This window comes from Cetorhinus maximus, chromosome 35 (genome assembly GCF_964194155.1).
Source record: "Cetorhinus maximus chromosome 35, sCetMax3.hap1.1, whole genome shotgun sequence".
NCBI lineage: Eukaryota > Metazoa > Chordata > Chondrichthyes > Lamniformes > Cetorhinidae > Cetorhinus > Cetorhinus maximus.
This window is the reverse complement of record NC_135913.1, coordinates 6,519,758-6,537,976: the sequence shown is the minus strand read 5'-3', so window position 1 is coordinate 6,537,976 and position 18,219 is coordinate 6,519,758. Positions and strand designations below refer to the sequence as shown.

General features: G+C 40.1%; 1 protein-coding gene across 1 annotated transcript; it reads right to left on the bottom strand.

The window, feature by feature from the left end:
• Positions 1 to 275: 275 nt before the first annotated feature.
• Positions 276 to 16,166, bottom strand: LOC144672044 (NACHT, LRR and PYD domains-containing protein 12-like). Its single transcript, XM_078533986.1, has 10 exons — positions 16,144 to 16,166; positions 12,809 to 14,142; positions 8,763 to 8,929; positions 8,339 to 8,510; positions 8,171 to 8,236; positions 5,203 to 6,638; positions 4,898 to 5,118; positions 4,159 to 4,245; positions 2,561 to 2,722; positions 276 to 1,813 (listed from the first exon to the last, which is right to left on the bottom strand). Exons 2-10 carry the CDS (start codon positions 13,245 to 13,247, stop codon positions 1,726 to 1,728), a joined length of 2,838 nt encoding a protein of 945 aa, XP_078390112.1. The 5' UTR covers positions 13,248 to 14,142; positions 16,144 to 16,166; the 3' UTR covers positions 276 to 1,725.
• Between the last annotated feature and the right edge of the window lie 2,053 nt (positions 16,167 to 18,219).

Genomic DNA, 18,219 nt, shown 5'->3' with positions numbered 1-18,219 from the left:
TCCTTCACTGTTCCTGGGTCAAAATACTGGGAACTCCTTCCTAACAGCACTTTGGGTGTACCTACATCACTTGGACTGAAGCGGTACAAGATAGCGGCTCATCACGACCTTCTCAAGGGCAATTGGTGATGGGTAATAAATGATGGCCTAGCCAGTGATGTCGACACCTCAGGAATGGATCAAGACAAAAATATATATTTTACTGCAGCAGACCCTTGCTATTTTATCGCCTATGATATTGAAAAGTTATTGATAATGATGTAAGAAAGCACCAGGGAAGAAATATTTTTGTATTGCAGTTAAGTACTTCTTACAGCGTCATGCAAGACATTGGAACACCGACGTATAATACTACGATCGCTTACTGGTGTTAAAAATAATTATTGAACGAAATTCCTTGTTCTGACACTTTCCCCCCGACAACGCATCTCCAAACTATCATCAAAATATAACGTTTTTTGCCACATGTGTGTTTCCATTTGAGATCCCTTGGACTCAGGATACTAAGACTCCTTGGCTTTACAGCGTTGTAAATGTTGTTGAGGGGGATTTGTCTGCAATCTGCACTCGCATTCAACTTTGCATAAGTTTGTCCCAAGGGCTCGCAATTCATTAACTGAAAACAGCATCCGGGAAGTTGTCAACCTGTATTCTTGGAGAACGGGAAACCTTATATTCTAATCGCTAACATGCATATTTTAAACGTGCTCATTGAACTATATGCTAGGGCCCGGTGGGTCGCATCTTGTGATACTGGAGGAGCTAAATGAAGAAATAGTATTGCAGCTGACCGAGCACATGAGCAGTAGCGGAACCGGAACTATTGGTACTTAGGGTACAGGCAGCCGGCTATTTGATGTCTTCAAGTTCTGAACGATGCAAGATCGCATCTGCTTTAGAATAGTCCATCTAGTGTAGATGTGTGCCTGGAAGCACTTCTTGATTTCAAATACGATGCCACGTTGGCCATGGACCTATTTCAGGCCAGGGGAATTGGTATGGAGAGCAATGGTGTCTGTGTTTAGGGAATGGTGCTTCTGGCAGGGGCTACGACAAAGGCCATCCCAACATTTAGTTTGTAGAAACGTCTGCTTATCTGTTATTGGATTGGAGAAAATCTCCCTGAAAATTTGGAATTAAAGAGTATGTGATCTTTATCTTATCCTTCAGTTCTCTACCCGAAGGTTGGTCTGATCCACAAAGCCACAACCTTCTCAAGGGCAGAACAAGGATGCAGGTGCCAATCACCCTCAGCCTGAACGGTGATCGATCTCCGTGCTGTAGGAATGAATGTGACCATCTCTGGCATCCAGCCAATTGAGCCATCAAGTCCTGGCTTGGGGCCTGAACTCCAGGGGTTGTGACAAATACCCATTGCAGCATAAGACATCCCTGGCCTAGGTTACGGACATGATACATTATTCAAGGATAATGTTTGTTTCAGGTTGCCATTTTATCAAATAAAACATATATTGCAAAGCATGCATCGAAAAAGAAATCACAATTTTGTTTTTCTAATCCAATTTAGCCATAGATATTTTGTTAACTCTTCATGAGAATTCGTATTGCAAACCTTTATAATGGCATTCAGCCAAATATGGTTCCGATATCAGATCATTGTGCAAACGTTCACTGACAGTGTTTCCCAAAGGGGAAAAAGTCCATTGTTTGTCTGAGAATGCACTGAACTGAAGTCATATCTCTGTTGCGGCCTTTCAGGCAGGATTAGACAAACACCTCCAGTCCTGCTCTGGATTCCTGCAGCGCTCTCAGTTCTTTTTTTGCCTCTCCGCTGAACTGGTTCCAACTCAACCTTGAACAATATTTAAAATGTAAACACAATGTAAACGATTAGGAAGCAATTCAAAACTCACAATTCTGAAATTTCACTTCAATGATAAATCACCCTGAAGATCTGCAGCGATAGAACTGGAATCGAGCGATTGCCCCTCTCTATACGGTAACTTTCGATCTTATCACCCACCATCTCGGCGTCTATTGTTTAGCACGTGGCCGCCATTGAGAATCAAATCCAGAAATAATTTGATCCTTTTAAGATAATTGATATATTTAAAAATAAGGGCTGCAGGAGTTATCCAACAATCCACGTTCATTTAAGTTTCTTCCAAATTAGTTAATAAAAGATGCTGAGCACAGAACAGGTTAATGCGTATATATTAGACAACAAGGGGTGGAACCGTGATTGCAATGGACGTCCAAAGGAAATGGCGTCCCACTGGTAGAGAGTGAATGCTGTTCTGCTGTTGTGGCTCCGTGAAGTTGTTTTATTAAGTCATGTCAATAAACCACTTTAAGTGTGGACGGAATGGAGGCTAATTTCGTTATGACTGGGCTGTAAAGCAAATGCTAAAGAAGTTGTCGTCTGTTGTGCAATGCATTCTGTACTCAGTTAGAAAACGTCAAATCATGACTGTTCTGTGCTTGTGACAGCACCATGAACCTTGGCCTGCGCAGTTTCAGGCGCATTTTTTTGAGACCGCGAGATCGATCTGAATCATTCTGTACAAACTGGTTATTGAAAAGTAACACAAATACTCACGAGATTTTTTGCAGTGAAGAGCAGGATTTGATCAGTTGGCAGAAGGGAGCACCAGATCGGAATCGATTTCGCTGTAGATCCAGTTCTATTAGAGACTGGTTTACACCGAGAGCTGAGGCTAGTGCCTCGGCACAGTTGTCTGTCAGTCCATTTATATTCAGCCTACAAATATTACACAATCTTGGGTTTAAAAATATAGCACCAGCGGATACATTGCACCTTTTCAATATGTGCAAAGCCCTCTAATGAAGAGGGGCTACTCATCAACGAGATTGACACACAACAAGCTGCAGCAGTAAATCGTGCAAATTACATAACGTTTCAAAGCATCTCTGCGGCTGATGCAGATATCGAAGGCGCAGTGACAGCTCCATGATAAGAGCATTCGGATACAAATATAAAGCATCATAATTCTTCTACACTTATATCGTCATACCACCAGTAATAGTTCTGAACAATAATTTCATAGAACATTTAATTCCTCAGGGATAACAATCTCAAACTTAATCTAATATGTAAGCAACTCTAATATCTCAGTCATCTATAGGTAACCGCTAATGCCTAAGTGAAAAAAAAATCTCCGCACAGGTTTGATATCTAAGGAATTTCATCTCCATACGACCTTTATAAATCCTGGACCATCATCGCCATAACTGCCTTTACTTTCCCAAGAACAACATCTCCAGAATACCTGAGGTATCTTGAAATAACTTTTCCATAGGCCCTTTAAGGTCTTTGCAAAACAGTCGCCATACTACCAGTGGTACGTCAGGATTTTATTTTGCTCCAAACTACCGCATACATTTCACGGACAACATCTCCACACTGCTCCTAATATCACAGGGGCTACAACTCTATATTTTCTCTAATATCTCAGGTATTACTTCTGTCCATTCTAATGCGTCAGGTAAAGTGCTGCTATTTGTTCTTGAGGAAGGAGGAGAAAGAAGTACACGAATTGTGAGTCTGATTTGTCTCAATTCAGGGAGAGGTTGAGGATGTTGTCACATTTTCTGTTGACTCGTTTCACCATTTTTTTTACAGCACAGTTTAGTTCCTGTCAAGTGCAAACTGGATGAAACAAAATGGACACCGATCTTCGGCCAGAGGACAGAAACCTGGCTGAACAGTCAGATTTTGCTTGTCGCTCAAGTAGACCTTTAGCTCAACTCAGCCAACATTTGCTAGTATCCTGACAGTGGCATCCAGCAGTTGCATTTCATTGTCTTGCGAACTTATCTGTGCTTTTTGAGTAAACGTTAGTTTTTAAAGCATTGTTTATTCCGAGATATATATATATATATACATTTATATGTGTATCCAATACAAAATGCTTTAAAAACTAACGCTCACTCAAAAAGCACAGGTAAGTTTGCAACATATGTATTTGTGTGTATGTGAGTGTGTGTGTATTCGTATATATATATATACCTATACTTATACAAGGTATCAAACACTGATTTAGTACGTCAAGTTACAGTTTTCATAATGTGTACCAGATAGTTAAATTAACAAAGCGTGAAAACTCATTTATATTTTTTAAACATCTGAGTTACAGGCATGGTGATGCTCAATAGAAAATTAGTGTCCGTACTTACTCCAGGATTTTGATTTTACAGTCGGATTTCCTGAGAGAGCGGTAGAGTTCTGTCATGCCCGAATCTGTCAGATTGTTGGATAGGAGCCTGAAAGCGAAAGGAGCATTCTGAGGATATTCACTTACAGGAATGTCAAGTAAATTCGTTAAACAAATAATTTTTATTATCATTATCGTGAAAAGATATAAGCTTCCAATTATAAAGTCAGAAGGTATTAGGAACAAAGGGGAATGGTTATGGCAACTAAGTTTAGAAGGTCGGAGTCATTGCATAGCATTCCATTAAACGGGCTGAAACGAGCGAATCATGTTTGCAGTATAGCATTTTGTTCTTGGAAATTACCCAGTTGGAGCCATAAAGTGTGATCGAGAAATACAGTGTCAATGAAAATGTAACTGAAATGAAATAATTTTCTCCAAGTCTGTTCGATATTTTCACTAGTGCTTGTGCGTTACAAATGTACGAATGAAGCCCAGACAAGTTAATAGAGAACGATTTCATTCAATAACACATTTTTCCAGATAATGGTAGGTAAAATTGGCCGAGGGAGAGGGGAGGAGGGGGCCGGGAATGGAGCGGGTAGAGGGGTAATATATGAGGCATTATTTATTGGCCGCTTGTGTAATTCAACAGAACTGTATACAGAATTTAGGATAATGATGGACAAGAGCGACACCGCTTGTTTTGTGTTGTGGCTCTTTTCTTATTTCATACCGATTTTAGCAAAATGAAATCAGACCTGAGTATCTTGCACTTGTGCAAAATGGGAGCGAGTCGCTGAATCCCTTCAGCTTGTATGTAACAGTAGTTAAGATCCAGCTCTTCTATGATGTCACAGGGTTCCAGAACAGTCGTTAGCACGAAACAATCCACTGGATTTAGCCTTATTGCCTCTGATTCACTGCTGCAGCCCAGATTGACCTTCAGATGGCCGCTTCCTGTGAACCGCATTAGATTATCCTGAGATTCGAACACATAGTGGAAGGTATTAATAAGTTTCCTTCTATCTTTCTTGCACTGTGTGTTTGAGAGCTGGGTTTTTACCTTCTGTGTTAGCCAACTCTTAACTTGACAAGGTACTTCATACTGGAAATCACCGAGGAACTTTACCAGTAGCTGGGATGTGTACGGATTGGAGAGGCCGGCAACGAAACGAATCAAAATGTCAAATCGCCCATCATCCTTGCCCTCAGCTTTCTCCAAAATCTCAATCAAATTTTCCGGAACTGTCTTCAAATAGGGTGAGAGTGCGCCAAGGTACTCTTGGATTGTGAGGTGACTGAAAGTGTACAGCACGCTTTTTGTGGAGCAGTCTTTCTCCAGGATTTCCATCATGAACCCAGAGACGAACTTCGATGGTTGAAGGTGGTGCTGTTGTAAATGGTTTTGATTGAACACAATGGTCTTCGTTGAGACTCCCTCAAGTGCCATCTCACCAGTCTTACGTAAAATATCACGTGGATTTTCGACATCTCGGGTGTGGTTGTTTAAAATGTTGTAAATGTAATTGGAGAAGAGTTGAGTTATGGTCCTAGGGAGTTGTTGTTCGACTTCAGGCTTTGAAAATATGGGAGCTAAAGAGCAGCAGAGGATCCAGCAGTAGGATGGGTTGTAGCACATGGTGTACAGGATGTCATTCTGTTCGACCTGCCGGAACACATCTTCCGCAACCTCTACACTGCCATAGAATTTTTTAAAATATTCTCTTCTTTCCTCCAAGAAGAAGCCCAGTATTTCAGCCCAGAGGTTAATACCAGCTTTTTCCAATGAATCAAGTGCATGAGGCCGACTAGTGATCAACACCGAACAGCCCTTTAAAACCTGCTGTTTTACCAGGCAGCGAACAATGTCGGCAAGTTCACAGATACACTCGGGATCGAAGCAGGCTCGCTCTGCTTCCATGTTTTGATCTATTTCATGAAAATCAATGTTGACTTTGAACTCATCCAAACCATCGAAAATGAAGAGCAAGCTCTCAGGATTATTCCACAGGTGCTGGATCATTCCGCCAAAATAAGGGTACGATTCCAAGATCAATTCTTTCAGACTCGTCTTCCCAGTGACAAGATTCAAGTCTCGAAACTTGAAGTGAAACACAAAGTTAAACTGTGGGTACATTTTTCCAATTGCCCAATCATGGACGATCTTCTGTACCATTGTGGTTTTACCAATGCCTGCCACTCCGCTCACCACTGTGGTGCCACCCAGGCTGCTCTTGCCAAAGCAATCTCTGAACAGCTGGTGAATGCGGATTTTTTCCAGCTGGTCCCTAACGAGTTTCTTTTGCCACTCTTCATGGTCTCTGCCCCTGGACCACAGCTCGTGCTCCAGAAGTCTTCGTTCACGGATATTTGCAATGACTATCAGTTCGGTATATCGTTCTGACAGAGAGAATGTCTGAATCTGCTTTCCTTGAATGCTGTTGACAAGCAATTTCTCATTTTGTGAGCGAAGATCAGCTCGATATTGCTCTTGAACATCTTAAAGGTGAATGTGCAGAGAATTCATATTATTAATAAAATTCTCATAACAGTGTAACTAACGGTAGAACTGCTTTTAACATGTTGATCCTTGATTTTATTGAAGTTACATGATTTGTTGTGAAGTACAGACCAAAAGTTGAGAACAACATACGCTGGGTGGATCTAAGTTCGAGGTCCATACAAACAAGTTGAGCACATAAATTTAAACTGGCAGATTAGTGCACTATAAAGGGCATGTTTCACTACTGGACTTGCAACATTTCTAATGAGACTTTTAAAAATAAGTCCCATTAATTTATATATATATATATATATATCAACGGATGTGGGCGTCGCTGGAGAGGTCAACATCTTTTGCGAATCCTTAATTTGCCTTGAACAGGATGGTAGTTAAAGTTAACCACATTTTACTGTGCATCTCAAGTCACAAATGTGTCAGACCAGTTAAGGACAGAATGTTTCCTCCCCCAAATGATACTAGTGAACCAGAGACTGTTTTTTTTGTAAACAACAATCAATAATAGTTTCATGTTCACAGCTATTGAGGCTAGTTTTGAATTCCAGATTTGTTGTTGACTGAATATAAATCCAACCACCTTCATTTGCCTCATTTATACATCCCGTTGGTGGAGTGGAAACGCAGTGTGCGAATATTATTGCCATTATTACAAGATAAACTATACATTAAAAAATGTTTACTTCTCTGTAAAGAGCTTTGGTGGGCCTTTAAGTCGTAAATGAGACCTTTAAAATGCAAGATTTTTATTTAATTTTAAATTACTCTCCCCTGTTACCCAGCATCAATCTCACGATGGATATTTTCTGGACTGAAGTGCTGCCTAGTCACCTGTACATTTTAAGTATTTTTTTTTAAATTTCAGAATGAAGAAACTCTATTTTGTACTGAACTACATTTAGGAACTTAGCAAGTTGGCAGTCCTATCACCATGACAATTTGCTCGACAGGGAATGTATTAAATGGAATTGCCATGAATGACCTTGGTCATTTTCCATCTGAAATCCATTTGACAGGTACCGTTTGGAATAAAGCCCCTAAACCATTATAAATAATCAGTTGCTGCGTGAAGACGGACGACATAGAAATTGGCGTGAAGTTTCTGTGTCGAAACTATAACACAGTAGACAACAATTCCGGATTTATGGTTTTGCTAACTCACTGCGTGAGATTCGATAGTGCAGGATTAGAAATCATCTGTCTAATTTTTCCGAGCTGTTAAAAACTTTGAAATAAGTGGGTTATGGAGTCAGCTAATATGGGAAAGATTTTCGGAACATTAAACATTGAGCTATTGCCGCACAGATTAAATCAATGACTTTTTAAAAATTCATTCCTGAATTACAAAAAATAAATGGGCAACACTAAATAAATCGCCGTTATGTTATGGCTACAAATGTCACATGATCGCAAAGGCAACGTCTTTCCTTCCGCCCATGTATATTTCCTGTATTTTCCTCCCATTCTCTTTCTGACACGTTTCCACAATTATTTTCAGTGTCATCATGCTTACCTTCTAGATAATTGGACACCTTCGATTCCATAGCGCTGAGGATAATTTCCTTTGGTAAATTCAGACCTGTGAACATTTTGGTCAGTCATTACTGCAACAACATCTACTTAAATAATAAATAAATGAACTGCATTGATCTGTAGATCTAAACACGCCTTTATATAGCACCTTTCTCGTTTATTTCTGACAATATTTTTTTCAGCTTGGTTTTGACGTCCCAGAATTTCACAAAGGCAAGCCACATAGCTCTCCCTGCTGGAGCACCATGTTCTAAGACAATGCTGAAAAACTGTTTGGAAGCCTCCCGTCTGTCTCCCCTTTCTGTCAGCTCCTTGATATCCTGCGAAAAAAAACCAAAATTAAAGTTCCTGATGACATCCTTGCTTGTCTGCTGATATTAGTAAGTGCTCTGCTTCATTTATAATTACCTCTGGTTTGTCTTTCATATAATTCTAATTAACATAAATTTCCAGTTTCGTTCAACAGATATTCAGTGAAATACATGTTTACTTTATTTGAATATTGATTCACGACTGTGTGTTGAAGGATCAGAAAGATATCCCCAAACTGATGTTTAGACGAAGCAGCCTACCTGATACTCCACGTTGGTGAATATACCTTCTCCCAGCATTGCCGCACTGACAACTTCCACAAATTCTTCAATTGCTTCTTCCAATCTCTGGCGGTAGAATTTTGTAATCACGTACAGCTGATGGTCGGTGTAGCTTGCCAGGATGTCTTTTATTAACGGATTATTTTCTTTAAACAAGGAATACAGACGGGAAATATAAAAGGCTTACGCAGTTACCTGGTTTTTGGAAACATTTAAAACACAGTCACAAAAGATCAGAACGCTGGAAATTTCCTTTGGATCACCGTATGGTCAAGGCAATGCAGACAAAGCCCAACTGCTTGTGTTTGTTTATTTAAACAACGCAATGCAAATAGGATATAATAAAAATAGAAATTAACAGGGGCAAGCTACTGGTCGTTTGTAGGAAGGAAATGGAGAGGCAATTCAAAGCAAACAGTGCAAAAAGGATGCTGGAGTGAAGAATCCTGTGTGTATATGTGCATAAGTCATCCAATGTTGCAGAAGAATTTCAAAGCGCAGTTAATGGAGTATACAGTATCCTGGGCATTATTAATAGGGGCATAAATTACAAGAGCAAGGAGGTTATGCTGAACTTGTATAAATCACTAGTTCAGCCTCAACTGGAGTATGGCTTCAAACTTTAAGAGGCAGTCTTTAAGGAAGATGTGATAACATTAGAGAGAGTGCAGAAAATAATTTAAGCGAACGGTTCCGTTAATAAGGAACTTCGATTTTGAATATATTTTGGAGAAATTTGGACTGTTTTAATGAGCGACGGGAAGACTGAGAGGAGATTTGATAACGGTGTTCCAAATTATGAGTGGTCTGAGAGTTCCGCACAGGAGTAGATAGAGCGAAACGATTCCCACTCGTGAAAGGGTCGAGAATGAGACAGCGCAGTTTTAAAGTAATTCACAAAAGAAGCACAAGTGATGTGATTTTTTTTCATACAGTGAGTGGTTAAGGTCTACCTGAGAATGCGGGAGAGGCAGATTCAATCGATGCATTCAATAAGAAATTTGATAGTTATCTGCAAAGGACGAGTGTGCAAAGTTACGGGGAGAAGCTGAGTGGATGGCGCCAGTTGAATTGTTCATTCAGTGAACCAGTGCATTCACGAAGCACCGAATACTCTCCTTCTGCAGGGAAACAATTCCGTGATTTGCTTTTCTGTCCTTAAGCCATTTTCCCCCCAACTCAGTCCCAGGGGCCATGGTTTTCTTTATAAGACTTGTATTTGGTATTTTGTCAAAGTTCTTCTTAAAATGCACCAATCATCATCTAATTCCGCCCCTTCGTTGCTTCTATGTCACCTGTTACACAAATCAATTCATGGTTCTTTTTAGTCTTTCAGAGGAAATGTTAACATTACTTTTGTGAAGGTAAGGCAACTGAAATGATGGACTTCAGAGAATGTCAGTACACCTAAAGGAAAATGGCAGTTCAGAAGTTTACCCATGTTTGTGCAATAGAGTCAGAGTAGAAGCGGTGGATTCATGAAGCAGCAAATAGGCTTTCCTAACTGGAAATTGGAGATGTAATGTCCGCACTTTTTGAAAGAAGTGCAGTCCAGGGATAGTTTTTGCCTTGGGAGTGAGAGCTAACTGGTTTAAAAGCATTTAGTGCACCCAGAAATGCCAGATCACCATTGAATTGAGTGGACCTTCAGAAGCTTCCCTGTTTTCAATTGACTTGAGTGTTCTGCAGCAGAGGAAGAGGTACCTCAATGAAAAGATATTGCTGTCAACAGACTCCAGACAGTTAGGGCACAGATAATTCCCGGGAGCTGCTGTTTGCAGTTAGGATTCAGGAGAAGTTCTAAGGAGCTTTGTAGGCTGCGGAAGGATTTTGTATCTATGCTAGAAACACTTACGGCTCAGAAAGGCCTTTGAAACAATTTACAACTCGGTGCAGCGGTGCACTAGAGTTCGGAGAAACCCAGGGTCATTGTGAACTTAGTGAAGCCAGCTGTCTGTTCGAAGTTGGAAGTGCGCCAGTAGTTTCAGCCAGGAGTGCATCTTTGTGAATTTTGCAGAACGCAGTCTCAGGAGGAGAGATTGAACCATTGGAAGGTGAGCAGCCCTTGAAGGAGTCAGAGATAGAACGGCTTTTGACAGAATTCAGAGGCTGGAGAAAAAAAAATGCTAGATCCCTATCTCAAAGGAACTCAAAAGCTACAGGTCACTTTAGCTACTATTCACAAATGCATTTTTTTTTTGAAAGAATGTATGAGTGATGCCACCAAGATGTAAAATGTCACTGTCTCGATTGTGAAGAAAAGTTCAAATGTTTTTTGTGCATACACAACACGGTAAATTTAATACCAAATTCAAACAAAAGCTTACATTTATATAGCACATTTAACACAAAGCAAAATATCCAAGAGCCGTTTGAAATGGAATTTGACAAGGAAATGGAAGTGGCTCATGTAAGGAGAGATCCATGTGGGATGACCAAACCTAACCAACCACATATTTTTACGAGTCTTTCACAAGAGCAGTGACCAGTTGACATCCATAAGAGGTAAGTGGGAGAGTGGAGCGAGTGCCACCAAAATTTTTGGAACTTTTCTCTCGTTGGTCAGGTAAGGAGACAGAATTTTATATTCAAAATATCAGAACCAGAATACTGAAGTATGCCAAGAACAAAATCTAACTTGTGGATAATTTCAGGTGTAGAGTGCATCAAGATCGCGAAGGCATTTGATTTTAATAAAATTACTTCAACATGCCTGAAAGGGGCTAGGTTGCAATAATAGGCCAATGAGATTGATTGCAAAACGGCATAAATGTTTTTGTGTCTTCGAGAAGTAGTGGTTTGTGGAGGATAAGAAGCCTTAGAATTATCCAATATCGAGGTGAGAAAGAATAGTGAAGGGTTTCAGTGGCAGAGGGGTATCAATGTACATGAAAATATGTCATGCTAATCAATGTCAGTGTCGACTTTAAACCTCCGCCCGACAACAAGTAGAATGGTAAGGATACAAAAAGTTGATTTCAGAGCGGATGAATCGTGAGGTAGGGCAGGGGAAATAATGTTTGGAGAAGGAAGCCGTGGGTTCCTCTGTGGCAAGGCTCAGGATCATTGTTTTCATTGTTATATATGAAGGTGCTAAACTGTGCTATCCTTCTGTGTTTTGCGATTCTATAATTTCATTGTCATGGAGTTTGATGCCACCACTTTCATTGAAAAAAAAATCTATTCCTGCAATACATTGATAGCAGACATTGAGGCATCATTCCTAAATAATTCTTGTTCCATTGGCAAGAAGCGGGGGAAAAATACTGATTGGACGAAGTTGAAAAAAATGGTTAGGCTGTGGATGGCGTAGAGGGGCAGATAGAATTTTTTAACACCAGTTCGGTATTCAACAAAATGTGATGTGAGTAATGTTACAGTCCACTGATCAAGTTACTGAGCAACTTTTATCTCAAACTACCACTTATCTCTCCAAACATACGAGTTATTGTTCGAGCTGTAATTGCTTTCCGTCACGTTAATTTCAAACGTTACTATTAAGCATTGTTTACATTGTATATGGTTATTCAGATTCACACATTGTAATTGGCGCTTTAGGTTTAAAACAGTAAATGTCTGCTAGTAAGAGTGTACGGTAAGCTGGTAGATCTGGCATGAGGTAGGCAAGATGTCAAGATTCACAGCATGCACACTCGATCATTTCGGAATGCAGTTAAGACCACATTGTTGTGTGTCTGGAGTCACATATAGGCCAAGCTGCATGAGGGGCCGCGTTTGCCAGATATCCTCACCTCATGCAGTTTTTTGAACTAAGCAACTGTCATCATGCAGTGCAAATACAAGTTATTTACTCCTGTTCTTTTGAGAAGGAAACCTGCCTGATCTGTATGCGACTGCGGCACTATACCAACCAGATTGAATATAAATTCTGCTTTGAATTGTCCATAAAGCTATTCTGTTCAAAAGGTAAATACAACGTGAGGCAATAAATTCCACATTTTCTAGCCACACCCGAATCCCCCAAAAATAATCATTTGAATAATCATGTTAAAACTTTGGCCTACCTGGTAAATTGTTCAGGATATCTGTCACTTCAAAGCTTTCTTTCCTTTTAACTTGGCAATTTTTAAATTCATCGCCTCGGACGGTCGGACCCGTATTCTCTGGTGGGGTTTGATTATTTTCATCTACCGCATTTCTTCTGGACCCGCTGGTTCCAAGTGTGTTACATTTTGGAGAGTAATTGCTTTCCTGCTTCCCCTGTCTCTTGCCATGTTGTTCACAGTTTGCTTTGATTTTCCGAATGAGAACAGGTTGCTGAGTGTTTTCTTTTTCACCGGAGCTTCCGTGGAATGGCCCAACTGTCTGTGGACTCCGATCATTTTCATTCTGTTTTCTTAATTCCAAACTGGAACGGAGACTGTATCTGGCCATGGGGAAACTTTTATTCTTGGTAACTTTCGAGCTCTGTAAGTCAAACTTTTTACTCCCACAATTTCCCATTTTCTCTCCCCGTTCCCCTGTTTGAAATCTACACAAATTGTCATGCCAAAACTTTAGCTTAGCTGGCACAGTCTCCTTAAGTTCTCTGATTGTAACCCTATGTTGAAATCGTTGTGATTTCAAACGAGAGTTATAATTGTGCTCTGCCTCTCACTGATCGTTTTCAGAAGCTCCTAGAGAGGGCACAGAAATGAAATTGCATGTTAAGAAACAATGACGAACTAAGTTTATATCTTAAAGCTATACATGCATTGAATAATCGATAAACGATGTTCTGTTAATATTTACATATGGCAGCAAAGAAATTTATTGTATATTTGTGCACACGTAGACGGAAACAACGTGCAGCTGTTCGGGTAGTTTGAAGTACAGTACTGTGGACAGCGCTAGAATGTCAAAGAGGCACAAGGGTTACTTCTGTGGGTTTTGCGACATTAGCAAACCTCATCACTCCTAGGGTACAAAAGAAGAAGAGAGGCAGTCAAGGGTTTTAGGTTTCGTTCAGGCCCTGCTGTGAGGTCCAGTGATCTGGAGATCCATTTCTCACCCTCCTAGGTTAAGGAAATGAACTGCCAGGAAACATTGCCTATGTGACTCCCAGTAGCCCTTCTTTGAAGTCCAATTGTTTGGAGAACCAGGCCTGGTCAGCAAGTGTCAAAACGTACACACCTTGGTTACAGAGCAAAGAAGAAGGAAGCATTGTCTGCCATACAATAACTAATGTAAACTAATCAAACTGAAAGAAGAAAATTAAGTTCCACCTACTGTGATGTGAGCAGTACAGAACTACATGTGATGTAATTTCATAAAAGGAAAATACTGAGGTTGCTGGCGTTCAGATGTTGTGAAAAATAACCAGAAAGCGATGGAAACATCTCAGCAAACCTGGCAGCATCTGTGGAGAGAGTCACAGTGTTAAGGTTTCAAGTCCAATATGTTTCTTCTTTGGAAGTGAAGAGAGGCAGAAATGTGATGGGTTTTATGCTGTTGAAAAAGCAGGGAGGGCCTGGTGGAGAAAAAAAAGAAAATGCCTGGGATAGGATAGAGGGCGAGTGAGATTTATTTAACTATGTGTCATGGAACAAAAGATAAAGAAAATGGGAATGCTAGTAGTAAAGGAACAAAGCATTAGTGCAGAGAATGTGTTAGCATTAAAATAAAGCTTAGCTCTGACTGAAAGGAAAATATCAGAAGATGTTAAAAACAAAATAAAGGATGGTGCTGACTGAAAGCAAATTATGAGAACAAGGCACATATTGGCATTAGGCAAGGAAATACAAAATGTAGGACACAGTTCATGGCTTGAAGTTGCTGAACTCAATGTTGAGTCCAGAAGGCTGTATAGTGTCAAGTCAGAAGTTGAGTTGCTGATCATTAAGATTGCGTTGGGCTTCAGTGGAGTATTAGAGCATGTCGAGGGCCGAAGCATGAGCATGGATGCAAGGTGGAAAATTGAAAAGCCAAGCGACTGGAAGATCGATATAATGCTTGCGGACTGAATGGAGTAGTCCTGCAAAGCGGTCATACAGTGTATATTTCCCTGGGCAATGCAGAGGATATTGCATTATAAATAGCGAGCACAATAAACCAAGTTGAAAGAAGTCGAAGTAAATCGCTGATTCACATGGTGGGGCTTTCTGTGGCCGATGATACCGAGGGCGTAGAGCTTAAATCGGCTCGTATGCACCTTCTGTGATTGCATGAGGAGGTGCCATGGGAAGGGGATGAGGTGCTGAGGGTGATAGAAGAGTGGGCCAGCGTGTCTTGGAGGGAACGGTCTCTTTGGAATGCTGAAAGGGGATATAATTTAACGTTCCTTTTAAAAGGGCATTTGGCAATTGCAGCAGTGAATTTAGAAAATAAAAAGAAAACTTTATTGCAGAAAAAATAAAAAAAAATCGTAAACTTACTATTTTATTTATTACTTCGAAACATTTCGTTCCATGTGACTGATGTACAACATAGAGTAAACTAACGTAGAATATATATACTCTCTCTATTCAAATACCCTTTCTCTGGAGAGAAAGAACTAACAACGCACATCAGTTTAATTCAATAAAGAGCACATGCATGTAACTATGTTTCATTTCAATGTAGTACTCCTGCTGAAAGTCTGCAATCTACATTTTAACTCGACTGCCGGATGCGTATTTCCTTCAACGGACATTATTCTGAATTCGGCACGTTCAGATTTTAGTTATAACAGGGCCACACCTGCTGCCACCACTTACCCTGTGAAACGATTTCCCTTTCATTGGGGTGATATCGGATCTGTAGCCAGGCATTTTATTATTAATGTCTATCCTGTCCAGTAAGTCCTTCCTTTGGGTCAGTGGGGTCCATGGATTGCAGGTAGCCGTTTCATTGGCGCCTCCGGGAAATTTTTCCAGTCGGACGTCTTACAAAATAAGATGTTTCTGGACTTGGAAATGATATATAGGCATGCTCATAGCCTAAGAATATAAGATTCTGCAGAATGGAGTTCAGTAGTTTTATTTTTTACTCTCGGTGCTTTCTCCCGAACTCGTTGCAACTGCTTCGGGGAATCGGGACACTGTTGATGCTGTGTGCCTGGAAGTACGGTGGGTGGTGAGGTGGTGGGGGTGGCGGCATAACATCCCACAGCGATCGACTACTCTCCCTACTTCAACTCAGCTGAATTTCCACCATGGATTCCGCCATACATCGGAGGAGGACCCCATCAGTTTGTGATCCAGGTCTGCTCAGGAGCGCAGAGGGCAATCAGAGTGCACACTGCAGTTTAACCCTGGCATGAGAGCTCAACACAAAACAGGACGCCGAGCTAACTCACCGAACTATGTAGAAGCTGGTTCCAAAACTAGGCTTGAACAATACGTGCATTTCTGTCCATTAACTCTATGCTTTTCATCCTTACCTTTCACTGCGGCCCCAGCATCTGAGTCAGTTGCGTATCGAACAATCAGTGCTATTGGGTTCTGTATGTTTGTTTTTCTGAATTTCGTTTCCAGCCCAGCATCAGATGTTTAGCATTGCATCCAATGAATGGGAAGTGGGCAGACTTAAAATCTAAATTTATCGAAGTTAAAATGTAAATATTCAACATCGGTTCAAAGTTTGTATTTAAACAAAGAAAGGAGTGGTGACTTTCAAAACATTGGCCAAAGTTCATGCCAAGCTCACAGTCAATTGTTCATGATCAGCAGCAGAAGAAAAAAAATCTTTTCTGTTTCAGTCATGCAACACGTAGTGAAATAACGATCTAGAAAGTTAATTTAACCACATGGTGTAAAATGCCAACTAAATGATTGCACGGAGTAGAGTCAGGGGCAGCTTATTGTGAAAATGGATTTGCTTCAGTTATGACAAAGCTTGTTAAAAGTTTTACCTTCAACACTGTACTTGCACGACTCATGGTTTGTGTGAAACTGACTAAACAGGAACAGCTTGGCTGATTGCTGTAAGAATGCAAGCATTTAGTAACAAAATGATTGGGTGTGAAAAAAAATGCTTTAGCTATAGAACTACTTTGTTGTGAGAAAGTGAGAAGAAACTCGGTCAATAAAGGTCAAGCTTAGACAAGGAAAGGCATCGATGGACCAAACGATATGTTCTATACAGTTTCCATGCTTTCTTACTGTCAAATGTGGATGTCAGTAATGGCCGTACATCTTCTCGCAGTCTTCAGCTATATGTTTTTCTTTTGACCTTTTTGTTGTTTCTTCTCCACCCTACCGAACCCGCTGAGAGAGCCTTTCCTTATCTTCCAGTTGTCTCACCTAGACAACGCTGTTCATGAGCAATCATATGGGTGACCGACACTTGCCTGTGCAGGAATGCATGTACACTCTACTTTCGCCTCCGGCTTTCTCAATAGATTCACAACATTCAGTATTCTGTCATTAGAATTGCGTAATCCTTGTGATTATTTGTGTTTGAAGATTTTTAGCCGATTTTTAAAATAATCATAGCTTGCATAATTTCCTATAAGTCATTCCTGTGACACTAGTTTGCAGCATGCTACATTTTCCTTTCATGGGCTCGGCAATCTACACACCCCTTTACTTATATTTCAAAAGAGCCATAATGTTAATATTTTACATTGCACTTGAGCTCATGGAAACTTATAATTTAATTATTTTGGAAAACTGCAATTGCCAATTCGGTTTACATTTCGAAACAACAGGCAGGGAGCATTTGAAAGTATTATTGTGTGCTTGATGTTTACAGAAGAACCCAAAACAAAGTCGCTGACTAATCATTTAACTACTGTTCTGCACGTCCCTATGTTTGGAATGTTGATCCAATTGCCTTTTTATAATTGCAGTGCTCTCCAATCAATCATTAATCCTGCCAAAACTCCCAACATGCCTGGGCTTCAAAGAACTTCAACGAAGGATATATTTCTTCTAATCCCTCCCTCATTTCATTATTCACTATTTTTGGTTGAAAACATTTTAATCCTGCCTCTCCAGCAAGAGGAAATAGTTCAAAATTCATTCCTAAAAGCAAGTAATAATATTTCAACTTGCTCAACTAATTATCATTTTGGTGTCTAAACTTCATAATGAATCGTCTCAGTAACTTCGAACTTATTTCAGCTATCTGAGGCGAGATCTTGGTTATTTTTGGCCGTGGCCTCTAACGATTTAACCAAGAATGCGTAATACAATGCAAAAAGCTGCATATCTATGCGGCAAAAAATAACTAAAATTACATATTCTGCACATTTTTATTTGTCAAAAAAAATTGTAGGATTGTGCATTTCATAACAATAGGAATAAAACACTGCAGCCCGAGTGTTAATTCTACGCACAATTCAAGGCGTAAAATTATATTAAAGTTTTGATGTTACATTTATTCCAAGACAAAATACTGAGATTGCACAGGATGTTTTACTGCATAAGAAGCACTCATTGCCTTCAGGTAGCTTAAGCGCCTCGTCCTCCTTTGCTCACTTCTTAGTACAAGTTATTTTAGTTTACTTAACAGG